The 27595-nt window shown below is 30.9% G+C and overlaps 2 protein-coding genes across 4 annotated transcripts in view; one reads left to right on the top strand and one right to left on the bottom strand.

Moving 5' to 3' along the window:
• LOC139491399 (two pore channel protein 2-like) overlaps nt 1–12971 on the top strand; it is a 34463-nt gene extending 21492 nt beyond the window's left edge. Inside the window, exons 17-27 of one of the 2 annotated variants that reach the window (XR_011656535.1) lie at nt 3366–3494; nt 3936–3982; nt 4886–4988; nt 5535–5606; nt 6426–6511; nt 7344–7413; nt 8350–8432; nt 10536–10617; nt 11093–11199; nt 11544–12260; nt 12505–12971. Coding sequence is in view for 1 of the 2 variants with exons in the window: in XM_071279070.1 (XP_071135171.1) it covers nt 3366–3494; nt 3936–3982; nt 4886–4988; nt 5535–5606; nt 6426–6511; nt 7344–7413; nt 8350–8432; nt 10536–10617; nt 11093–11199; nt 11544–11637 (873 nt within the window). In the remaining variant the exon portion in view is untranslated. Of the gene's footprint in view, nt 1–3365; nt 3495–3935; nt 3983–4885; nt 4989–5534; nt 5607–6425; nt 6512–7343; nt 7414–8349; nt 8433–10535; nt 10618–11092; nt 11200–11543 lie in introns of both variants that reach the window. The other variant, XM_071279070.1, reaches the window with a different exon arrangement.
• Nucleotides 12972–23746: 10775 nt separating this feature from the next.
• LOC139491397 (uncharacterized) overlaps nt 23747–27595 on the bottom strand; it is a 43819-nt gene continuing 39970 nt past the window's right edge. Inside the window, exons 7-10 of one of the 2 annotated variants that reach the window (XM_071279068.1) lie at nt 26927–27048; nt 26173–26313; nt 25391–25459; nt 23747–24035 (exon numbers count right to left, since the gene is read on the bottom strand). In XM_071279068.1, the coding sequence (XP_071135169.1) occupies nt 23886–24035; nt 25391–25459; nt 26173–26313; nt 26927–27048 (482 nt within the window). In that variant the 3' untranslated portion in view covers nt 23747–23885. The remainder of the gene's footprint in view (nt 24036–25390; nt 25460–26172; nt 26314–26926; nt 27049–27595) is intronic. The other variant, XM_071279069.1, reaches the window with a different exon arrangement.

The raw sequence follows: 27595 nt of genomic DNA, 5'->3' as shown, positions 1-27595 counted from the left end.
ATTTGATTAGGTTTACATCTTAATGTACTGATTTTTTTTAAGGAAAACAACAATATTTTACATTATCGCTATTTTACGAAATTTTACTTTCATCTAACTGACAGAAAGTCAAATTTTCTTTCTCAGCTGAGCTGAGTGATATGAAAACGGAGTCGTGTGATATGACAATTATCGCAAGAAACTAAGGGAGCATGTGGCATTGCTAATGAAATTGACATGCAATTGACAACGTCGTCATGGGTAAAATAGCGAGAAAATCAATCTTGTTGAGATGATCAAGGATAATCTATAATTACATAATTCACATCATTTTTATATCAAACACTGTCAGCATCAAATAGAATGTCAAAATTTATGTTCCTAAGAAGGAAGATGGTCAGTTTAGTTTTCTGCTTTATCTGAAGGTACTCAATTTGCCTTTTCTTCTTTCATTTACAAATATATGAATCTCTCTTAAAAGCCATCTGTTAACTTAATATAAACATACCTTTATAAAGCTATTGCAGTTAAATATAACTTATTCGATGTACCGGTAATGTTCTTCTTTTCATTTGTAATGTTTTCAAAACTCTTTCTGTGAAATGTTCCTTATAGTTGTAAGGATGATGTATTTACTTTAAAAAACAATGTTTTGAAACAACAAAATTAAAGTTTAAAAGGTTAAGTAAAGCAAAATTTTAAGTTACGCTTATGTTATTCTGCATCGTCTTATTCTTCTTCAATTTTTAGCTCACCTGGACCAAAGGGCCAAGTGAGCTTTTCTCATCACTTGGCGTCCCTCATCGTCATCTTCGTCGTCGTCTGTTAACTTTTACAAAAATCTTCTCCTCTGAAACTACTGGGCCAAATTTAACCAAACTTGGCCAGAATCATCAACCAATCAAGATGGCCACCATGGCTAAAAATAGAACATAGGGGTAAAATGTAGATTTTGGCTTATAATTCTGAAACCAAAGCATTTAGAGCAAATCTGACGAGATAAAATTGTTTATCGGGTCAAGATCTATCTGCCCTAAATTTTCAGATGAATTGGAGATTTCCTGGTTGGGTTACTGCTCTAAATTGGTAATTTTAAGGAAATTTTGTCGTTTTTAGCTCACTTGTCCGTCGTCGTCGTCGTAAACTATTTCAAAGATCTTCTCCTCTGAAACTACTGAACCAATTCAAACCAAACTTCATCTGATTGATTCCTAGGGTATCTAGAATAAAGTTTGTGTTTAAATTCCCATTTCATCAAAAAACATGGCCGCCATGGCTAAAATAGAACATAGGGGTAAAATGCAGTTTTTTGCTTATAACTCAAAAACCAAAGCATTTAGAGCAAATCTGACATGGGGTAAAATTGATTATCAGGTCAAGATCTATCTATTTTCAGATGAATCAGACAATCTGTTGTTAGGTTGCTGCCCCTGAATTGGTAATTTTAAGGAAATTTTGCTGTTTTTGGTTATTATCATGAATATTATTATAGATAGAGATAAACTGTAAACAGCAAAAGTGTTCAGCAAAGTAAGATTTACAAATAAGTCAACATGACTGAAATGGTCAGTTGACCCCTTTAGGAGTTATGGCCCTTTATAGTCAATTTTTAACCATTTTCCGTAAATCTTAGTCATCTTTTACAAAAATTTTCTCCTCTAAAACTACTGGGCCAAATTGAACCAAACTTGGCAACAATCATCATTGGGGTATCTTGTTTAAAAATTGAGTCCGGTGACCCGGCCAACTAACCAAGATGGCCACCATGGCTAAAAATAGAACATAAGGGTAGAATCAGTTTTTGGCTTATAACTCAAAAACCAAAGCATTAAGAGCAAATCTGACATGAGGTTAAATGGTTTATCAGGTCAAGATCTATCTGCCCTGAAATTTTCAGATGAATCAGACAACCGATTGTAAGGTTGCTGCCTCTGAATTGGTTATTTTAAGGAAATTTTGTTGTTTTTGGTTATTATCATGAATATTATTATAGATAGAGATAAACTGTAAACATCAATAATGTAATGCTTGGGGTATACAATGTTTTTTTATACTTTCATCATAAATTATATTATGAACACGAAACAAACGAGACATTTCAGTGTGTCCACTCTTGTTTTTGCTTTTGAAGAAGATATGACAGAATCGAAGAACCATTTATATAAATTGAAAACCCAAAATAATTATTCATGGAAGATTTAAGCCAAAAATTTAAGGTGAGCGATTCAGGCTCTTGAGAGCCTCTTGTTATCTTGAGTCTTCACTTTTCTATGGCGGTCTCAGAGTCTTTTTGGAATGTGATGTATTACAAGATATTTATAGGGACCAAAAGAGGAGTGTTGTTACTATAGAGTACTATGGGAAAATAAAGTATTGTAATATTAGAATGCTTACAACAATATATTTTGTTTTGATTATTTGTGGGTGTTTAATGACACTTTCAAATGTCTTTGCTAAATTGTGGTATCTTGTTTCAATGAAGTCGCAAAAGTTCTCTAAAACTATCTTGAAACAGTAAAGTAAAAATAGGTAATTTAATTCAATAGTTTGTCTTTGATGCAGACTAGGATCTTTGTTGTTTGCTGAGGGGCGTAAAGGGAGGGTATCTGCTCGGGAGAATGCAAAACAAAACTGCCATTTCACGATGAACAAACAACTAAACATTTTTGGCACGTTGATCTTTCTATTGTTTTCACGAAACACAATAGATAACGAACCTTTTTCAAGGCTGCACACAAAATAAAAATGGCAAAACATGTTGCACGAAAATAACCCTTTACCACCCTCTTTGCTGGATTTTGTATGCTTGGCAACTATACCAGATCTCAAAATCTTAATATATGTCATATTCTTCAATCAAAGCAACAAAAAATATTTTGTTGAAGTTTTTAAAAGTTTTTGATTAAATTTAATCAATGAAATCAATTCACACAATTTTGAAAAGGGTACATCTGTTTGTATCCTTGAGATCATATATGAAATATTATTTAGTTTATACATTAGCATAACAAATTTAGGGCTACCTTTATTATTTGTTATATGCATTTTGTACTTAAAAAGAAAAATAGAAATTTTAAATAATTTAATTTTGGCTGTAACATGTTTTCTGATTGGCAGAAAGATTTTTGTCTATCAGTTTAAAGACTTAATTTTGTCATGTGACTTGTGATGTCATCAATTTTTTTTCCATGATTTTTAAAAGTCCTTTAAAATTGAATTTATGATTAAATTATGAGAAATGACTGTATGCACACTTTTAAATAACCTGCTATGCAGGTTACTCAGTGTGCACCACAATTTTTATGTTATTTCTTCAGAAGACAGATTTATAAATATTTATAACAATGTAAAACTCATGTAATAACTTGTAAATTTTCTACTTTCAGATTGTAAATTTTGGTTTTGTAACATACTACCTCCTGGAACAAGTTTTAAAATTTGTAATGTTTGGATGGAGAAGATATATTTTTGAAAAATCCAACATCTACGATGGCTTAATTACAGTAGCTTTAGTGGTAAGAATTTCAAAGATGTCAGTGTACTACTCACCACAAATCTCAATTAGCATCCTTGTCAACAGGGACTTTTGAAAACTAGCTTGTTTCAAGAGAATATAGCATATCATCCATAAAAAAAATCTTAAGAAAAATCTTTTAAAAAAACATCATATTTGCCAGATATTCAAAAGAAAAAATTTAATAAAAGAAGTGATAACATAATTTTGCTTGTTACTACAAAGTTCCATACAAATCCATATTACAAATCTCAGAGAAGGTTTGTGATGTAGAGAATTAGTTCAGGTATTTTGGTAGGTCGATGGGAAATTTTCAATATATTTAAACATTAATTTAACAGGTTTTAAATTGGAATTGAATATAAGAAACTGTAATGTATTTTGATACTTGTCAAAATTAGAAACTAGTGTTTGAAAATTCTTTTTTATTATTCCTTTTTAGGTTACAGAAATATTTTCTGTTGCTGAATATGGGCTTCCATTAACTGGGTAGGTAGAGTTGTAAACAATGTACACACAAGTTTATTGTAGTTTTGATGCAGTTTTGAAAGGACTTGGCCTCCAAATAAATCTAATGCTGATGGACATTTATCCCATTATCAATCTATTTAATTTTTTAACTAAAGACATTGAGTAGATAGAGGGTAATCAAAGGCAATAAATTTGGTCACAATAAAAAATAATAAGTTATAAGAAGATGGGATTATGAGGGTCAATTAGACAACTCTCCATCCAAGTCCCAACCAGTAAAATTAAACCATTATAGGTCAAAGTACAGTCTTCAACACAGAGCCTTGGCTCACACCAAACAACAAGCTATAAAGGGCCCCCAAAAAATGACTAGTGTAAAACCATTAGAACGGGAATGCCTACTTTGTACTTCAGACATGGATTTTTAAAACTGATAAACTCATACATTGATAGAAGTTTTACTAAAGTAAAATTCAACGTTTAAAGCCTTGAACACCAGCTGAATATGTTTTGAATACTGTTGATTCATTTATTTTTGCGGGTATCAATTTTCGAGATTGAGGAAAATTTGCATTTTTAGATATATAGAATTAGTCGTTTTGCTAAAGTCTACATACAGTCACATTGAAAATTGATAATTTGTTGCTTGGCAGTGCTTTGATATCATTGAGTAGGTCATTGAAAGATAAATATAGACTATTCTTCACATACTCTGCTAATAGTTTATATTTGAGTGAGGTTATACTGTACTGAATGATTTATTATGCTTTTATGTTTAATTGAAATGCATTCAGTGCAATCTATGACCATACTTTTGTACCGATGAGTGAAGGGGACAAAGACGATCCGTATGTACTTTTAGATGATTATGTTTAAGTCTTGTTTTATTCTATGAATAATGTTACTTATTATTATTTGTAGAGATGATATAGTCCCTCAAGATTCTGTCACCCTCTGGAATGTTGTCAGAATTATAAACATACTCATTATGGCTAGAATACTTAGAATTATACCACAAATAAAGGTAATTTGGCAAATATATAAACTCTTTCTCTTTACATTTAGTAGCTGACTACATATAAATATGATTATTGAATTGAAATGATCAACTGAATGAAAATATGTTATTACTTATATGAGTTTGGATGTGATGGTTATAAAAAGCTTATATTTTCATAGATATAAAAAGATGTGATATGAGTGCCCATGAGTCAACTCTCCATCCAAGTCACAGTTAGTAAAAGAAATGTACCTATGATAAGAATTAGTGATCAAAATCCTTCAGCTATGTCTCCACCTGTTTGTAGTATTTCCCCAAAATGGAAATTATGACGATTTTCAATTTTTTATTGGAATTTTTAAAAGCAAGTATATGAACTGTTATAACAGTGAGACAAACAATTTCGTGTTTATATTCACAGACAAAGCTTTCTGAAAAATCATGGTTTCTTTGGTTAAAAATCCATAGAATTTGAAGTCAAAACTTTATCTTTTTCTTATGCACATGACCAATATTAGTATTAGTATATGTATTGATTATTTTATAATATTTATATTTTTCTTTTTTTAGTCTATGTCCATAGTGGTCAATACTTTGGTAGATTTGATAAAAAATATGAAAGCATTTGCTGGTATTTTAATTGTAAGTTTTATTTATCATATAGATATTAACGAAATGTATTTCAATTGCTTCGAATTCTGATTTGTCATCTTGGTTCAAATTGTTAGATCATCAATAAAAAAAAATGAATCAGTTTCCCATAAAAGATCCGAGAGTTATCGTTCTTTGATTTTTGTTGTAAACGGTCCAAGAGTTATCGTTCTTTGATTTTTGTTGTCCAGGAATAAAGTCCAAAGTGCGGACAGTGTGTTACTTGTCAAATTTTTTTATACCTCTTCCAAATGTATTTCTTAATGTTTTATGCCTCACATAGCAAGGAGGGGGATGAATTAACACTGTAAAAAAAATTTGGGTCATGAATTTTAAAGTAAAGTAGTGATTGGTCAAACTTAAAGGGTTTAAAATTAGCACTTCAGAAGCTGTCATAAGATTTCAAGACCCCCTTAATATGAAATTGTCCATATTTTGAGTTAGAGCCGATGAAGTTTTCTATAATTTGTCCCAAAAGTAGTCCAACACACTGTAAAAAATATTATCGAGAAAGTGCAGGTGGGATTTTTTTAAACTTTCATTTATTGTCTAAAAGAAATGCACTACGAAATAACTGTGTACTTGGACCAAATTGCCTTTTACTGTTATAACTTATTGAAAAAAATGGAGGAACAAATTGTTGGTATATACAGTATATGACTTCTTAAATTCCTGATCAATGACTTGGAAAGCATGCAAATCATTTTCTGAACTGATGACTTAATCAATTATGTTTAACTTTAGTACAATTTAATGATGTAACACATCCAAACAGAGTAACATGAATAACTTGTAAATAATATCTTGCAGGTGATATATTATTCATTTGCCATAGCGGGAATAGAGATCTTCAATGGGTCCATAAAATACAACCCTCCTAATTCCACAGTTACAAGGTAAGGATGACACCATATACAAAAAATATAGATACATTCTATTGGTTTTCATGAAATTTTAGAATTTTGCATTAATATTAGAAGATTATGACCATTACTAAAGCATATGCTATTTTCTGTTTATTGAACAATATTTTACTGATATATATATATATATATATAGATAATAATGAACGACAACTTTTCTACAGATATAAGAAGATGTTGTATAAGTGCCAATGAGACAACTCTCCATCCAAGTCACAATTTGCAAAAGTCAAGCATTATATGTCAAAGTGTGATCCATAACACAGAGCCTTAGCTCACACTGAACAACAAGCTATCAAGGCCCCCAAAAAGGACAAGTGTTAAACCATTTAAGCCTTTGCTCACACCTAACAAAGCTATAAAGGGCCCCAAAATTGACTTGTGTATACCATATGTCAATAGATATAGGAAGATGTGGTATGAGTGCCAATGAGACAACTCTCCATCCAAATAACAATTTATAAAAGTAAACCATAATAGGTCAATGTACAGCCTTCAACACGGAGTCTTGGCTCACACCGAACAACAAGCTATAAAGGGCCCCACAATTACTAGTGTAAAACCATTCAAACGGAAAAACCAATGGTCTAATCTATATAAATCGAAAAACACATATAAATTAATAACATAAACAAACAACAACTAATGTACATCAGATTCAAGCATTTTTAAAATTGCGTTGAGTGACATTTTATTTTAATTACAACTTTCATTGCTATCAATTTCCATTGCCCACATATGATAATACTATATCTTATCCTATTTTGGTATGAATGAAAGATGTGTTAACTTTTTTTCTTTGTAGAGGCTTACTATACAAATGTGGATCATACCAGCAGTTAGAATACTGGGCCAACAATTTTGATGACTTTGCTGTAAGTTAACTTATTTTTTATACAGCAATGGATTATAATATATAATTACACCTTATGTAAGAATCCGGGGTTTTGATTGGTTAATAGCCAGTGTATTTTTCACCAATTTGCTGTTATCAAATGAATATCGTTCATTTTTAACGCCGCCGGGGTATTTGCTAAAAGGATATGCCTTTTTTACCCTCTCTGCCGTGGTATTTGCCAAAAAATACTCTATCCGACTGGACGCTTGTAACGTCACGATCATCAATGCGTTTTAGTACATTAACATTCGGTGTAATTAAACAGATATATCATGTTATTGAGGGGTATTTGCGAAAAATACCAGTCTTGAGAATGAATTTCCCTTGCCTTACGGCTCGTGAAATTTAACATTCTCTTGACTGGTATTTTTCGCAAATACCCCTCCTTAACATGATATATCTGTTCAAAAATAAGTAGAAGTGGTAAGTTTGGCAATGAGTCATCAATCCACCACACTTCAAATGAAGTGAAAGTAAGGCTTTAAAAGCAATTATACACTATCATACTGCCTTCAACAATGAGAAAAACCCAATGACCATTTAAAGATTTGGGTTTGAGCTCACCTAGTGATTTTTACTATAAAAGCTGATTTAGTACCCCAAAAAATAATTTTATAACAAAATGTACAATAAACTAAATTGAGCTTCTAGTTTCAAGAATTGACTATGACAGATGTGCATTGTTTTAATAACTGCAAGCCCAAATAAAAATACTCATAGCAATTTTTTCTTCATGGATATTCATTAGAATTGATTTTTTGCTGTCAGAAAAAAATATAGTCTGTAAAAAAAAAACAAAAAAAAAACCTAAATAACATAATTCTTTCAATTTAAAACAGTACATTTTTGTTACAGTTATTATGAAAAACACAGTAGATTGCATCATGTCTTTAATACTTTTTTGATTTTGCAGGCAGCCATTGTGGTATTATGGGATATAATGGTAGTCAATAACTGGAGTGTGTTTCTATCTGCATACAAAAGTGCAACCTCTGGGTAAGTCCATCAGAAACGTATCTTTTATCAAATTTGACAGTGATTTGATTTCAATGACCTGGAAAGGAAGGTAAAGACATTAATTTGTAGGTTTTATCACTGGTCTATCATATTCATTATTTATTTTTATACGCCCGTCAAAATTTTGACGGGACGTATTATGGTATACAAATGTCCGGTGTCCGTCCGTCTGTCTGTCAGTCCGTCCGTCCGTCCGTCTGTCCGGCGTAAACATGTCGCACCGTAACTTGAGAACGACTTATCCAAATTTCATGAAACTTAATATAGTTGTTTCTTATGATGGTCAAATGATCTGTATACTTTTTGGTTAAAATAAGATTTAAACTTTTTGAGTTACGGCACTTTGTAACTAAAACAGGGGTGTGTTTTTTTTCACATGTCGCACCGTATCTCAAAAACGTGTCTTGATTATTGCTTAAAACTTTACACACTTTTTAGTTATATTAATCTTAATATCTGTATACTTTTTGGTGATGATTCAGAATTTCATTTTTGAGTTTTTGAGTATTTTATAAAAAAGGGGGAGGTTTTTTTTTACATGTCGCGCCGTATCTCAAAAACGATTTATGATTATTGCTTAGAACTTTACACACTTCTTTGTTATATTAATCTAAAGATCTGTATACTTTTTGGTGATGATTCAAAATTTCATTTTTGAGTTATTGAGTATTTTGTAAAAAAGGGGGAGGGGTTTTTTACATGTCGTGCTGTATCTCAAAAACGATTTATGATTATTGCTTAAAACTTTACACACTTCTTTGTTATATTAATCTAAAGATCTGTATACTTTTTGGTGATGACTCAAAATTTTATTTTTGAGTTATTGAGTATTTTGTAAAAAAGGGGAGGTTTTTTTTTTACATGTTGCGCCGTATCTCAAAAACAATTTATGATTATTGCTTGAAACTGTACACACTTCTTTGTTATACTAATTTAAAGATCTGTATACTTTTTGATTTGATTCAAAATTTTATTTTAGTGATATTTGTAAAAAAAAAACAGGGTGGGGGGGGGGGGGGGGGGGGGGTTTCACATGTCCCGCTGTGTCTCTAAACAATAAATGGTTATTGCTTAAAACTTCCTCAGAAACTATTTATGATTATTGCATAAAACTTCCACACAAGACGTCGGGCGTATCATGCGCTCATGGCGCAGCTGTTTATTTGTCTTGCTCTTAAAAACGCTGTGGAAGGCGCGACCAACTAGGTATTACAGGAACTTACAGTACATAATTACAGCAGATTCCATTGAGTGTGTAGCCAAAGGTAATATATTTGGTTAGCTTGCTTGTTAGCTGAACCGTGAGGTCATTGTTAGGTTATGTAAATTACCCTACTTTAAGAATATACTAGTCCAACAGAAAACCTATCGATCTGTCTGTTGGATTATGCTACTTCGAAAGGCGGGTAGTACACCTAACCTAATAATGACTTCACGGTTCAGCTAACAAGCAAGCTAACCAAAGATTTACCTTTTGCTACACACTCAATGGAATCCACTGTAATTGCATATTCTATTTTATCTTCATGATTCTATCCCTTCTTTATCCAACTTCCAAGGTCAACATATCTTTTTTAAGGAAATAGCTAATAATGTTATATACATGATTAAAAAAGAGTACACGTTAAACAAACAACTAAGCATGACAACTTGATCAAAATAAACTGAAAGTTTACCATAATGTCTTCAAAAAAAAAAGATCAAGGCATATATTGTTTGATAAGATCTACATTGCTTTTTAATTGACTCTTCTAAATGATAAATTACTTGGTATTATATATTAATTGATTTTTGGATATTTAATGTTCAGTGGCAAATATTTCATGCATGTCCAAGACGAACTTTGTGTTAAAGATAACTTTGAATAGCCTCAGCTGAGATCACAACATTAATATTTAAACTGATTTCTGATGTTTGCTCTTAGATTTCAATTGATTTCGGCTATTACTTTTAAATTATAAATGTATTGATGATACAGACATTAATTGAGCAAGATTATTTAATTTGATTTTATTCCCAATATTATATTTTACAGATGGTCCTATCTGCTTTTTATCAAAATAGTTATTATTTTTTTTACAGATGGTCCTATCTGTTTTTCATCATATGGTGGTTATTTTCTGTCGTTATAGTTCTACAGCTGTTTACAGCCATTATTATAGAGGTATATATACTTTAGTTAAAGGAATCAATTTTATAGTTTCTAATTTTCAGTCTTTCAAGTTTCAACAAATCATTAAAGTACACTGTAGTGCAAGAAATAAAAAAGCTAAGGTGGAATAATTTATATATTTTAAAGTTTACAAAAAAAGAATTTATTCAAATTCCAGGGGATTCATTTTTTTGGTGTCCAGTATGTTAAAGTAATATTTTTTTGTTTTTTTGTTGAAATTTCAATGGGGTTTTAACTTCATTTATAATATGTAGCAAGGGAATAAAGGAAATTAAAACCCCAAAGAAAATTTCTCTGTTTACAAAATTAAGAATTAAACTTCTCTTCTTTATATCCCCTGCTGAGGTAAATACAAGAGTAATACTTAGTATCCACCTCAACGGGGGCTAGAAGAGAATATTCTCCATTTATTTTTATCAAACCATATCTTTGTATATTAAAACGTATTGCATTATTATATTTGTAGAATTTTATAATGAAATGGGATAAAAGTCAACTGAATACAGACAGAGGGAGAAGAACATCAAGTTTTGAAGATTCACATCATTTTATGTCTGTTCATGATATGTTTAGGTAAACACAATCAATCATTGGTTGAAACAATATTCAATTGTCAACCCTTAACATCTTAAAAATCAAATTAGATATCTCCCCTTCACCAAGTTATAGAAGGGAGATAATGCTTGTACTTCAGTAAGACAGATTAGTAAGGAACTTATCTACCCTTGACCAGGTAATTAACCCTTTCCTCCATGGAATTTTTTTTACATTGATTTGCATAGGATTTTTTCTTTGAATAAAATAACTAATAGATAAAGAACGACAAACATGTTTTAAGTAAACGACTTTTTAAACTTGTGATAAATATGCTACCTGTAGATTTGAAGATTAATAATTGTAATTTTATACAATTGTAGGAGTACTCTAGAGGAGCCTTCAGAATCAGAAATACTACAGGAAATTAGTAATCACAGATATTTAAAACTTAGACAGATTCCATCAGTCACATGATATTCTATAGCAGACGACATCAGTCACATGATATTATACAGCAGACGACAATGTTATTCTATAAGATTATACCGACCATGCTGGGCTGTATAGCAAGTCAAGGTCATTTAAAAACTTCCATCATCTATAATATGATTCTCTGATTGAGATCTCAAATTATCAAGGTTATCACCTCATTTGCATATATATACATATATATATTTTTTTTACATTTCAAAGATCAAGAAACAGTAACAGATATATATACATATATTTTTTTATAGTCCAAAAATTTTAGAAATTAAGATGGAAGTTAGGTAAATTTTTACATGTAGAGTACCAAATATAATACAAACAAAATCGAAGAAAAAAATCAAAACTGTAACAATATTTTGACCAAAAATCCTCAGTAGAATTATAAGTAGCAAAGAAGATAAGGTATTCAGACTTACTACTTAAAAACTGATCAAAATCTGGTCCAAATCTTCTTTGTTTTAAAATTGCATCTGATATTTTGCTATTGATTGTTGAATTTTATTCGGAAAACAACTGGGTTTGTTATTCTACGTTTAAACAAATATTGCTTATTCATTTATTTTAAGCATTGGTAGTATACAGTATGTTATTTTTAATGTGATATAAAAGTGCTATTAAAACCCTTTCCTCCGTGCACATTTTTTTTTACATACTTGATTGGCATAGAATTTTTTCAATAAAAAAAAATCATCGGGTTTAAAGTATTAATGCATTGCGAAAACGAATATTTCATCAACAAAATTCAAGTCAGATATTCTCATGAATATCCTTTTTATATTAGATACAAATTTTATTAAGTCTGATACAAATTTTTCAACTTAGGCTCTACATAGGCGTCATTATGGAGGAAAGGGTTAAAGTTACTTACATTTTAAATCTCAACTTTGTAAAAGATCTTAGATGAACAAATCACAGTGTCAAAAAATTATCCTTTTTTTTTTTTCCCCAATGTTTAATTTTTCAGTAATTTTATAATTTTGTAAATATTTTACTGTGGCATTATACATTTGTTTTACAGGTGTTTTTTTTTTAATTTCAAGCTTTGTGATACAAAATGGTTCTTGGAGTAGATTCAACTTTCATAGTTGAGTTACAGGGTCTGTTAAGCCATATCAATTATACACTTTGTACCCAAGAATTTATTACTATAATGTATTCTAAAAATATTTTAGTTATTTTTTTAAATAATGTTTTTATCACTGAGTATCATTCACTGTTCTATCATTTTGCTATATATAATGTTCATTTAAGGTGGTATCTAACACCTTGACTAAATATAATTTGGTTCGTTTTTAATTTTCATAAAAATTTGAAAAAAATGTAAAAATTTCAGAAAACTTGAACCAATCACTTTCTTGGAAAAAAATGGTTGGACAGATAGCACTTTGACAAAAACTAATTTTGATCATTGAAGAGCTTAATATTTCCTTAACAATACAATGTGATTAAAATGTTTAGCTGATTTTACAGAGTTGTCTCCCTATAGTGTTAGGAACCACTTAAACATTGTTTTTGAATTCATAATTGGATATTTTATAAAAAAAAAATAGTTAAAATTATGACAAAAAATAAGTGCTATTCAAAGTTTTCTAGTGTCTTGGGCCAGCATGTGCAGTCTAGATTGTTAAACACTCCTTTAGTTTTTTCGTCATATTTTGTTCTTGTTTTTAATGTATTTTTAAGTTCTCATATTTTTAAACTTTGAAAGTTGAATACATTCTTAAATGATTATTATTATTTTAGTGTAGAAGTTAAGTTTTTGTTTGAAATAAGGTGCTTTTATATGAAAGATATGAATTTAGTTTTCACGTCTATAGGGTTATGAAATAGATACTATCATATTCATTTCTGTTATATCTATTAACAAAATTAAAGGGATGGACAAAAACAACATTGTATATTATTTGTACTATAGGTCATATATGGGGCATTATAAACTCATGTAAAAAAGCACTCATGTATAAATTTTTACGTAATTTTTACATAAGCATATCCCTTTTTAGCATGTTTTCTTATAATCTTTATGTAATTTGTATCTCACCAGAATGTGAGACATAGATATGCTAATCTGTTGCTGGCTTAAAACATTGTCATGACCATCGGTCAGTGTTAAGTTTTTGTAGTTATGTCTGTTTCTCAAACAATATAAGTAGTACTTGAACCAGGAGTGGTGTATGGAATGGTTGTAAGATGTATGTGTTTTCTGGCAGGTTCATCAGACCTTGAACTCATTATTGGTGAACGTTAAAGTTATGTCTGCTTCTAAGATTCTATAAGCAATAGGTTAAACATATTTAATGTATGGAATGATTGCTAGAAGTGCATATCCATCTGGCAGGGTACACCTGACCGTGACCTCATTTTCATGGAACATTGATAATGTTAAGTTTATGTGATACTTTAACCTCTATCTTCAAGACTCTCAGCATAAATTTAATCATAATCATTAGATAAGGCAAGACATTTCAATGTGTCCTTTCTGTCAAAATTGATATGTTGTGCTTTATGTTTTTGATGTTAATTTTTTTTATTTATGAAAAATGAAAATTATGTTTTTGTTTTTTTGAAGTTTTTTATTGCATATTTTAAAATTTAGTAAATATAATGAATATATTATGTGATATTTTGTAAATGCTGATTTTATGTTTAAACACCAATGAATTGTTTGTGATTTTATCAAAGGGAAATCACATAATTGTTTTAGTGCTTGCTATTTATATTTTCATTTATTGAGATTTAATGTACTTTTATCAATTGAAAAACTCTTATGAATTAAGATATACAATATTATTTCATATCAGTTTTGTAATGAAATAGTATTGATTTTTTCGATCAAAAATATCCACAAGATTTTTTTCTTCTATGTAGTTAAGTTTTAGTATTTATTTTATTATTATACTATTCCCAGTGGCTTGTTTTAAACATCAAAATAGTTATACATGTACAATATTTTTTGTTCCTTTATTGTTACTTTTTGATTAATTTGAGATTGGTTTTAAGAAGCAATTTAAATGGTTTTTTTTAAATACTTTGCAAGAAGTCAAGTAAGAGCAAACAAAGTAAGTAAATCCAAGCTTATAACCTTTGAAATTTGGGAAAAAATAATTGTTTCATGTTAAGTTAACGCCACAAAATCATCAGAAAACAGTTGAATTTTTTCCATTAATTGCACTGAATATGAAAGTAGTTATATTATAGAATTTGTATATGGATATAGTTGAACAGACTTTGTAATACAGCAATGGTAGCCATAAATGAGTTGTCATAGATGTTTTAAGTTATTTTCAAATTGTTACAATTTATTCTAAAATTAATACACATGTAGTACAAAATCCTGAGTTGAAAGTGATTCTGTTAAAGTTGAGGACTTTTGATTTACAACTTTTGCGATTGATTTATTTCCGCAACTTTCATGAGTAGAAAAATAAAACGCATATAAATCGTCGCAAATATGTGAAACATGAATCTTTCATTATTTAACTACATCTAGTAAACTTGAAAATCGCAAAATTAAATCGCCAGGAAATGGGCTAGGAGGGACTTTATTTTGAAATAAAGTATCCTCGAAAATAAGTTAGTTTACAGTACATAACTTGTCATGTACCGTGGAATCAACCGATGCAAGCAAAATCTTGTATGGTAGGTTTATATTTCAAATAACTATGTATTGTAAATGCTTGTTTTTTAATTGTTAAAGTTTAGATATTTAATCATTATTTATTGTATACCTTTTTTAAAACTCATAAAGACCAATAATATTTTTTTTCTGTTAATTCAAATACCTTATATTTACATATCTATAGTTTATTTTAAGAATATAACAATAAAATTAAGCTTTTAATTGTAAACTTTGAAACAGAGATACTGTGAATTCATTATTAGTTATGGGATGCCAATACTTATAGATTATTGTTGATCATCTCAACGAGATTGTTTTTCTCGCTTGAGCTGGTACAGCGAAAGTGAGAAAAGCAATCGAGTTGAGATGACCAATGATAATCTGTTTATCGCTATTTTACCTATGAGGACGTTGTCAATTTCATGTCAATTTCGTAAGCAACGCCACGTGGCCTTCGTAGTTTCTAGCGATAATTTTTCCATCTCAAGCGAGAAGCATGATATGAAAATTATCACAAAAATAAATCAAAAGAAAAATGCGCAAAATAGCGATAATATAAGTTATATTGTTAGCTACTGACCCCTTATGGATGCATATAGGGTGTGAGACAAAAGGTCGAATCTCCTATGAATATTATTCACCCTCTTTGGTCTGTAGTGGTTCAGTATTGCACCTTATAACAAATTTATTGTATGCAGGACTTTTTCTGCTACATTTTGTAGAAAAAATGCAACACATCATCAATAAAAGATGTTACCATTAACAGTAGACGTGTTGTCATGAACCCCCCATGAAATTCACTAACCCGACAGATCTATAGGGGGTCCACGTGACAATATTAAACCAATCACAACTTGATAATTTACCTTAGGTGCAATAATAGTGGATATCATTGGTTTAGGTGAACTACAAACATAAATATTCAATGAAATATAAATTTTCTATATAATGCAGTCTGTGGCCAAATTTCAATATCAAATATCCATGAAAATATAATTTTCCCTTAATCCATGGAAATTGGTACCCACAAAAATAAATCAATCCACAGTGCCAAATATTCATATATCAATAGTTTATTTTAAAAATATTACAACCCAGTTATTAGAAAATTGAAGGCTGGTAATTGTAAACTTTGAAAAAAGAGATATTCCATTTAGAAAAAAATGGTATACAAAAAATATACAATGTAGTAGACATTCCTTTGTTGACATAATATTTCTGTTGAAGAAAATGGTGCAAAGTGCAATAGTTATTTTTGTAGATTACACATAAATGGTTGCTTTTATAAATAAATAAATAAATGAGCAAAATTGATGTTGTTTTTCTTTTTATATTTATTTGATAGAGGATAAGAGTAGAGGTTGAACTAGACTGATAAATATGTCTGACATATGAGCCTAGGTATCAAGCCAGAGGACAGCACTCACCAGTCTTAGGTCTTACTAATTTTTGTAAGGGCAAAGAACAGCTAATATTAAAGAATTTTGTGGAGCACATTGGTTAAATTTTCTTACAAAAGTTCATTTTAATGATAGAAATAGTAGGTTCTTGTAGACAATCTTGAAGGACTTTATTGTAAAGCGAAAAGCAATTACCCCCACATTTTTCTTTTGTTAACATTTGTGGTTCAGAAGTATTATGCCCCTTGTCATCTTCGTTGTCCGAAGACACATTGGTTTCTGGACAATAACTTTATTTTAGGGAATGGATCTCTATGATTTTTTTTAAGAAAGTTCAATACTACCAAAAAAAAGTTGGGATTGATTTTGGGGATGATGGTCCCATCTGTTTAGGAATAAGGGGCCCAAAACAAGCATTTTTCTAGTTTTTGGATAATACTGTGTGTATAAGTATTTCGATTGCTCAGAAATTGTACCACAATGTTTAATACCACAAGTATAAGGTTAGGGTTCTTATTAGGGGTTATTGGGCCAACAGTTGAGGAATTAAGGGCCCAAAAGGGGCCAAAAACAACAATGTTTGTAGTTTCCGGACAAAAACTTGTGTGTAATTGTTTGGATCTCTCTGACATTGTACCACAAGGTTCTATATCACAAAGAGAAGGCTTGGATTGAGTTTTGGGTAAATTGCCCTAAACATGTAGGGATTAGGGACCTAAAACAAGCATTTGTCTAGTTTCCAAACAAAAACTTGTGTTTATAATTGTATGGATCTCTCTGAAATTGTACTTAAAGGTTCCATACTACAAAGGAAATAATTGGATTGAGTCTTAGGGTATTTGTTTCCAAGGGGGATTCCCAAAGGTAGGGGGTGGAATTTTTTTTTAAGGAATTTATATTTTTTTCAAATTTTTTTGAAAAGTTCCAAGTGCACAGTATTGCTCAATAGATTTGTAAGATCTTTGACCACATTCATTTTGTGTCAGAAACCTGTATTATGTCAAAAATTTGATCACAATCAAAATTCACAGTATCAAGCTTGAATATTGTCTTCAAATTTGCCCGAACTGTTCAGAGTTCAACCTCTGCAGTCGTATCAGGCTGTGCTCAGCAAAGCATTTTATTTTTATTATTTATTAGAATAATGCAACTGGGTGAGTTTCTCAATAATGAGAACTTGCATTCTGATAACTGAAACATTGACCTGTTTGCAGATTTTTTTTGGAAATCAAAATAATGAAACTCACATTTTTGATTGTCCATTCCTGAAAAATCGCAATTATACGGTAAGTGCTCACAATAATTTCTGAATATACAGTATATGAAAAATATTTTATGTAAATACTATGAATTTGAATCTTTCATATTGTACTGAAAAAAGGGAGTATAGATAAAAGCCAATAAAACTGTAGACGCTACCTTTTGTCAACCATGTTTTCATTTCACAAGGTGACCTACCTTTACTCTTTTGGCAATGATACTACATATCCTTATTTGTATGTCCCACCTTGGGGCATTTTGTTTTTCGGTTTACGTTTGTTCGTCCGTCTGTCTGTTCAGCTTCAGTTTTTGGACAAGTTTTTAATGACGTTGGAAGTCCAATCATCTTGAAACTTAATACACATGTTCCCTATGATATGATCTTTCTAATTTTAATGTCAAATTAGACCTTTGACCTCAATTTCATGGTCCACTGAACATAGAGAATGATAGTTGGACACATTCTTGTTATATTGATTAAAACAACAGCTTAAAATTTTAAGTTGTTGAACAACATCTTTGCCTAACCTTGAAATTCAACATGGTAACTTGATCTACCCTCTTGTTTTGATCAAAGTGTTAATCCACTTATAGTATGGTTAATTGTGAATTTGGCTGTTTGGAGCGAAACAAGGGTACCTCAATGTAAATAACTCTTTCAAAATTTTCAACCTAGAACCTTTAAGCTTTCAAAACTTGCATACTTTGAAGACAAGCACCTTACTTCATGCATCCATTCGAAGATCTTTAAAATGGCAGAACTGATGTAAATTTTCAGCAACATTGTTGTTGGAATGTACCTTTTTTTTTCATAGCTCACTTAGCCTTTTCAAGTGAGCTTTTCTTATCACTTTGTATCCCTTGTATGTCATTGTTAACTTTTTCATTTTGAACTTCCTCTGAAAACCACTGAATGGATTGAAACCAAACTTTGCATGAATATTCCTTATAAGGTGCTGACCTAAGCTGTTACTTTGAAGCCAATCCATCATCAAAGATGGCCGCCAGAGAGGGACTTTAGTATAAATTAGGTTGCTATGGGAAATACATACAAATGTCTTCTTTTAGAGAACAACTATTTGGAATGAAATAAAACATGGCAAGAATGTTCCTTACAAGGTGCTGATCAAGTGTTGTTACTTTGTATCCAATCAATCATCCAAGTCGGCTGCCAGTAGGGAACTTAGTTTAACATAGGACCCTATGTGAAATACATACAGTAGTCTCCTTTTGAAGAATCACGACTGATTTCAATTGAAATAAGAAATGCAAATGCCAAAACAATCACAAACCAAATACCATTGATTATAAGTTATTGCACTTAAACTGTCATAAACACAAGCTTAAAATTAGTAAACTTCATTTTGGTCCTCAATGCTTCAACTTCATACTTTATTTGGCCTTTAAGTTTTTTTGATTTTAGTGTCACTGATAAGTCTTTTGTAGACGAAACAGTGTCTGGCGTCAATACAAAATGAACATCGTGGTATCTATGATGAGTTTATTTAGAAAATTCAGAGCCAACAGACCATAACAGAATGGCCTGTGCAAAACATGCCCTATGGAAATCAGATATGCCAAGTATCATTGACCTACCTTTATTGGTTCCCTAATCTGACTAAATTTATGAAGTCAGCATGCCTCAGTTTTGACTAATAACTTCTTGAGACCTGTTTTTTTTGTTAAATAAACTAATTTAGGAAATCAAATTTAACAAGGTTTATTATAAAAAATATACAAGTACAATACAAGTATATCAATAATTCATTCTCTAAATTGGACATTTTGTAAAAACTAATTCAGAGTAACAAACATACATAAGAATATATTATGTGAAAAGAATATTAACAACAAATAACATATATAGAAAAAAACATCTATAAAAGTCCCTCTATTCACATTTAACTAAGTAAATTAATCTCTAAAGCAGTATTTCTAAAACGCCACTTCTGTTTCCTCATTGAGCTGGAACTACAAATCGATATGCAAATCTGTATACAAGGATTTTAAAATGTTTAGGTATCAGAAATATATAATACACTATGAAACATACACAATAATGAAGATTTTTTTTTAAAGGAGTAAGTCAGGTAAGGGCCGTTTTTGGCCCTCAAATTTCAGATTCATCTGACGAAAGATTTTGGACACTTTTTAAACACTTAAGTGTCTATTTCAGTTGATTCAATTAGTAAATGTGAAAGATTTTAACTGATTTACTCATTAAAAACGCTCCGATGAAAGCTTTAATTTGAAAAATCTATCAAATATGCCAAAAATGTCGCTTTTCAGTTGTTTGGTTTTTGTCAAAAATGAAAGTGGCCGCATCCGTGTTCATCCTCAACCTTTATATATGTTATGTATTATCATCAAATACAACTTACATTTCAATATTAAGAATGAACACAATTGCGGCCACTTTCATTTAAGATGGAAACCGTCTAAAATTTCACTAAAATGCTAAAATTGTGAAGATTTCAGTAATTTGGCACAACTTAATGATGCTAGTACCCTATATATGTGCATTGTATTGTCAAATACAGCCCATATTTAATAAATAACTAAAAGTGAATTAAAAGTTAACATTTTAACAATTTTAATATAATATGTAGAGACAACAACATCTGGGTTACCGCAAGGTGATAGTTTTATTGAGTCGACATGTTTCGCCGCTAATGCGGCATCATCAGGACAATATTACAGAGTTTACATGTTCATAAAGTGTATATAATGCGGTTGTATTAATTATGACGTAAAAGAATAAAAATGAAAGTGAAAATGTAAAATGGTGTTCATAATGTAGCAAGAATAAAAGTTAAAAATAGAAATAAAAACAAATGTTTATCTTGACTGGTATGTTCCGTAGTCACTGTGATTGATGTTCATATATAAATAGAAAGTGAAAGTGAAATTAAAATAAGAATCTAGTATAGTTAAAAGTGAAAGTTAGTCAATAAAGTTATTAACGATGTGGTTAGCTGCTATTCTTGCACGTCTGTGTAGAGGTCCTCATAGTGGTTTATAAAATGTCAGTTCATTTCCAAATAGGACAACACCCCATTGGCCATCCCGTACCAATTCAACTGGCTTCGCTCCGAGGGAGGTACTGCTTCCATTGAGGTAGTAAAGGGTGAAGTGTATGATTGCCGCAATTTTGGGAATTGTAAATCTTGGTAGATATGTTCATAAAAATTAACTTTGATAATAAAATGTCCGTGGATCAGGCTTTTCTTTGTAAATTAGGTTTGTGGTTTATGTGGTTCATCCTGGTTCTGGTTCCTTCCCTTTTTCTTTAAGTAAAATGCCTGGTATTCCGAATTACTTTGACTTTGTGTACTTAGATATGCTGCGGATGAATTTAATGTTCAATTTCCGTAAGGTTCTAAAGTGGGCTAAGTTTTTCTCTTGGATGGTTATCGTAGTAGGAGCGGGTGCGGTTGCGGGTGCGGTTGTATTATCTTCCATATCTTCGTCGCGGGTTTTTCTTTTCTTCGAGGTATGGGCTGTTTCTTCAGTGAGGTTGGTGGTAGAATGGAACTGGTCGGTAGACATGAGGCTGACGGTTGTAACTACAACGCAGGACGGCTAAGGTGGATCGTTATAAAACTGCTATTTTTTGGTGCCAAAAAGGGGTCTGACTGGACCTACTCCTTTGATAAATTCCAAAACCGTCTATATTTGTGTATAATACACACACCCTCATCCAAATACGGGTGTAAAAAAATGCTTACTTTACACACATAAAGACGGTGAGTGGTCCAAAACAACTGGAGCATATAAAACATCAAGAGATAAAAAAGAAATTGGTCTCGACTTTAATCCTGTAGATTAATGTGTTTTGTTATGTCATGGCCTTTTTTCCATAGTTTACAGGGCAGTATGGGTTTTGTTAATCGTTGAAGGCTGTACATCAACCTATAGTTGTTTTATCTTCTACATCATTTTGTTCTTATTTTTATATTTATTAATGGTAATAGGGGAAATGTAAATCGGAAAACTGCATGATTTGTGAAAAATGGACCACATAGAAAAAAGAGGAAAATATATTGCACAAGGTGTTTCATTATCTCACATGAAACATTGACATCTTTATGTGTACATATATCTGAATATATAAAGCAATAAACAACTGCACCATAAGCCATTGCATATGCTATCAACAATAAATCATGTGGCATACAGTAGTTGACTGGAATAACAAGTTAGCTAGAGATAATTCAATAATTCCTTTCAAATGAAAAATATTAGGAAATACATTTTTATGCATAACAAAATTTCCATAAATATATTATCACTTAAGTGCAGAAACTATGTATTTACAGTTAACTCTCGTTGTCTCGAACTCGGTTGACTCGAAATTTCGGATGAGTCGAAGTTTGCACGTGGTCCCGAACTTTGTTCCATATAAATGTATGTAATTTGACTCCTGATGACTTGAAATTGGATGAGTCGAAATTTCGGTTGAGTCGAACTAAATTTACGATCCCAAGGTTAACAAAAGCATTAAAAATTCATTATTTATCTCGAACTAATACACATATGTCAAAACATGACCTCCGGCATTTAAATGGATGGAAGAGTTAATCTGACAATACACGTGTAATTAAATTTCCAGTCACTGACCACTGTATTGATTTATGACATGCTATTTCCATGAGTGTTTACCTAAGATTTTTTATAAATAATTAGTGATGCATTGTTAATGTTCTTGAAAAAGTATTTAAAATGTTTACAAAACAATTAATAGTAATTTACACTAATGAGCTTGGGTGTGTATAAAGTAAGGATTATGACTTCCGTTGATGATCAACTAAAAACTACTCAATCGGCGTCTTTAATCTTGTTGTATTTTCTTTTGAAAAGAAAGAGTGAGATAAAACAAAATGAAGAGGAATCTAAATTTTCTAAAGTTTCTTGTATCCGAGAATAAACAATTTTGTCAACTATAACTGACCTGAATAACGGAACTATCGATTGGAAATTATTCTCTCGGATAAAAGCCATGGGAAAAGGTTATAACTGAAACAATTGAATATTAGGTAAAAATAATGTTATTATGTTAATGAAAGACCTTGACCTACAAGTACATCGATCTGATATCAGAATACCGATCCCCTTCCCATATTCACCCGGATTTATTTTAGCTTTACCAAGCTAAGCAAGAGTTGTGTCCCTTGTTCTGTCAAACTTCCGGTTTTCGTTTGAGTCGAACTACGTGTATCTCGAAATATTTCTCTGGTCCGGCTGACTTCGAGATAACGAGAGTCGACTGTAATTTAATTGTAAATAGAAAGCAAAATTTAAAAAATGTTTTGCAATAGAAAAATTATGCATTCTTATAGTTTGTAGGAATCTAATACAATGTTAAATAACCTATTATGTCTTCTCAATCAATGTACATTAAGTATTTAAAAAATATGCATAAATATTTTAATGGCAGTCCATGCTGTCTAAAATAGAAATATTATACCCCTCTTATATTGGAACAATTCTTTATGAGAAATATCTGTGAAAATATCATGTATCTCCCTGGTACATATACTACAAGTACAAAGACTAATAAATACAAAATAAATGAACACTAAACATATTCAAGGTAATGCACAAGATATTTAGATTCCATCATTGCAACATGTGTATTACAATATTTCTTCACTTGAGACAGTTAGATTCTAATATTTGAAGCACAAGACTTGCTGAGCTTTTTTAATAAGGTTAATTGAATTGTTGAGAGTAGAGAAATATTGTAATACAAGAGTTATTAGTGGTGGAATCTGATTCTCTTATGATTTTTATCCTTCCTTTTCAAAGATTTGCAGAAAGTTGTGTTCTTTATATATGACAACATCAGACATGGCCCCTAAAGCTGGGGTATAATATGGCATAAGAATATTTGTACAGAATAATGACAAAATGGCAGAATAATACTTAATCAATACATATGTTATGTGTAAATATCAGGCAAATGACACATTTGGTAAAAGTGCAGCATTTTCATCTGTCGTTTCATCTATTTGATTATCCAATGACCTAGATAAATGACGTTCTACTTTGACCTCTTTATGACTGTCTTCTTCCATTACTGGCTGAGACTTACTTCTCATCAACTGAAAAAGAAAACAGGAAATTAATAGATATATAGGCTTTATAAAACTTTTCTTCAAATATCTATGTTTTAAATCAAAACCAATTTGTATGAACCCTGCAAAAGTTGATTCTTTAAAACACTTTCCAGGAAGCTGATGAAAATAATGAAAATAAAAAAATTCAAATAAAATTATATTCTTTAAAGCCTTATGATGTGAAGAAAAGCTTGAACTTATCCATTAGCTTGTTGAATAAATGAATGATTGGTTGATTGGAGTTTAATGCCACTTTCAGTACTCTTTTTTGTTGTGGTCTTAATTGGTAGAGGAAGCTGGAATAAGTGCTTGTAGAATTTAACCACCAACCTTCAAAAAAGGAAAACTGAAAATTTTAAACAAGATTGGAGTCCAACACACCTGCCATGTGCAGGATTTGAACTCAGAACCTCAGAGTTTACAAACTAATGATACAGTAGATTGACTATTTAAGACCACACTGCCGCACACTGAGGACCTAAATCAAGAGCTGGCATTTAAGATGGTGTTAATAAGGGACGACATCAGAAAATCAATGAAGGATAAAAAACTTCATTCAAATAGTTTGGGGGTGGGGGGTCAAAACTGCTCCAAGTTTTGTTTAATTGACATCGATTTTATATATATCCTTATTGGTCAATCATTTTTTCCCAAATTAAGTTAAGAAGGGGGGAGTGGGGGGGGGGGGGGGGGTGGGTGGGTAGGGGGGTCAGTGTAAAAACTATATGAATTAAGTTTTTTTATCCTACATTGAACTTTTGATGTCGTCCCGAAAATATTAATCTGTTATAAATGCTGTGAGGAGATATAATTTTAGATAAACATTGTACAATGCACTATTATGATGTGTCATTCTGAAATAAATATTTATAAGCTATGCAGTCTGTAGATAATCTGTTGGTGTTAATAAGTTATAAAGCAAGTTATACCAATTCATCAATTTTCAATGACATGATGTTTTTTTGTCTTCAAAATTGCAAATTAGTTTTTAACAAAATATAATTTTTCTCCATTTTATTCATAGAGAATCAATTAGGAATAACATATTGTACCTTTATATCAATTTTTGTTACAAACTAGCATTAAAATGTGCTTTTAAAATTTGTGATTTATTTAACAAAAGTTAGAAATAGTGACTGACATAAATACAGACAGAGTGTCACTGACTATAAGTACTGACTAGACTAGTTAATAAGGAAAAGGGTGAAACACATTTAATAATGGAGTTATACAGCAAAACAAACCGAAATACATGTACATGCTTTAAGAATTTCGTAGTACAATTGAATCTACTCAATAGTTGTAAGCAGCATACAATAATTAGGACAAAGGGCACTTACATCAACTAAAGAAAAATCATCATTGTGAATCTGACTACTATCACTTCTGATTGAGATCTGACTTTCAACCTGAGAAAAAAAATTAAGGAGCCATAAACAAATGCATACCCAACTTCCCTAGCCAAGGCTTAGGATTGAGTCACATTCTCTCCACCCTTAGCTAAGATAAAATTTTATTTCCAGGAGGTAATGATTCTAATGGTCTTAGTTGTTACTGGCTGTATCCAATCAAAAAGTGCCTTTTAAGATGATCACTTATAAATGTAGAAAATTTATATAAACAATTGCCACTTGCTGATTGCACAACAAGGTTTTACCGCTAAAACATATGACCATATTTAGTGACAATTTTTAAATTCTAAATCAACTAATTATTTCTTTGGCAAAAGTTGAAATGTCAACATATATTTTCAGTTCCTGCTTCAACTAATATGTAAACGGCACTAGACACAACTATTTTTACACCTCCAGACAGAAGAGAACTGTTGCCATAGGTCAAGAATGATGAAGTGGAAATGGGTGTGACTTTTGTCTACCAGTAGGCACAGCATTATGATGCCAAATGTTGGATTTATCTGTCTTTGAGAGGTTAATATAAGATTTGGAACAGTGTCAGTGTACTTAAATATGGTTTTTCCAAGAAAACGTCAATGACATAGGTTTATGATGTCATGTACATTTCTGATTTTTCTAATTCTACATGTTTTTTGTGCATTTTTGCATTTCTTTTTGTATTCAGTGTATTTCTCTAGTAAACTTTACTAGAAGTGATAATTTCTTACATAATTATTTGTTCTTCTTGCTCTCTGTGCCCTTGCTACTTGTATTCTTTTATGAATGTCAACATAAATATCAGTTTCATCTATTATCTCCTCTTGGATGAGCTCTTCAATTACATCTTCTAAAGTTATAATGCCAATTACCTAAAATATCAATGAAAAAATAAAAATTATGAGATTAATCCAACAATTAAACATTTTTAGCTTGTAAGTTGAGAAAGATTAGACGAGGTGCCCTGTTTCTCAATAAAAAGTTGAGTGTTCAGATTATATGCTGAGAGCCAAAAACAAGCAGAGCACTCAACTACTAGCAGAGCACTCAGTTTTGTTTTGAAATTTGCTAGCTTATAGTACTTACTGTAGACAATATTATTACAACATATATTTAATATGCATATGCTTTTTTGCAAGTTTGGTTTTGCCAATGCTATTTAGTAGCAATATTTGCAATAATTAAAACATTGCAAAACTATTTCTGAATAAAAATCCACTGATGTAATTTGATAACACTCATAATACTTTTTATTCCTAATTACTATGAGTAGAAAATTAATAGCTAGCCAAGGATCTGCATCCAGCCCTTTTTCAACATTTTTTATGAGATTGAAATAGAACTGACAACCTGTGCTTAAATTTTTTGTGTGCATAAAATGAATATTTATTTATACTTTGCTGTATGTGCCCTTTGAAATATCTGAATATTCATTAGTAACTTACTGTGCACTCTGGAATATATGAATATTCATTAGTAACTTACTGTGCCCTCAGGAATATCTGAATATTCATTAACCTCTGAGTTAATTTCATCAAGTATACAGGTGTCGTCACCTTCATTTAAGTGTCTATTACTTGCTCTTTTCTTCACAATTGCTAAATGACCTGAAATGAGAAAATCAAATGTAAACTGAACCAGCATTCTTAGAGTTATAATTGCATGGCAATTCAGTCCCCTACCTGTTAAAATTTCATTATACTGGAACAAAATGATATATTTGATCTATAACTTATCCTGGTGTAAACTATAAAAGTATATAAAACAAATATAAAGTCAAAATCTTCAAGCATGACGAGAAAGTGTGGAAACTGATTATTTGAATCAAATTTTTCAAGTACAAGGACCATAACTCTGGGCAAAATTTTCATTTCAGAACAAAATTCAAAATTGATCTGTATCATGTCATGATGTCACACTATAAACTATTATTATCAAAACGAATTGTCATCAAGCACAAAGAAAAAAGTTTGTAAATCTGATTTGCCGGACTGACAGACAGACAGACAAAGTGCAAACCTGAAGTCCGCTTCAACTTTGATGGAAGGGGACAAAAAACTGGAAGATTAATTCAGCTTTATTGTGTTTGTTGCAATCCCAAATGCCAAGAATTGTTTTTTTTCGTAAATATTTGGTCCACTAGTTTCCATAATG

The sequence above is a fragment of the Mytilus edulis genome, chromosome 10 (genome assembly GCF_963676685.1).
Source record: "Mytilus edulis chromosome 10, xbMytEdul2.2, whole genome shotgun sequence".
In the NCBI taxonomy this organism is placed as follows: domain Eukaryota; kingdom Metazoa; phylum Mollusca; class Bivalvia; order Mytilida; family Mytilidae; genus Mytilus; species Mytilus edulis.
The sequence above is the reverse complement of the archived record's forward strand: the minus strand, read 5'-3'. Positions and strand labels throughout refer to the sequence as shown.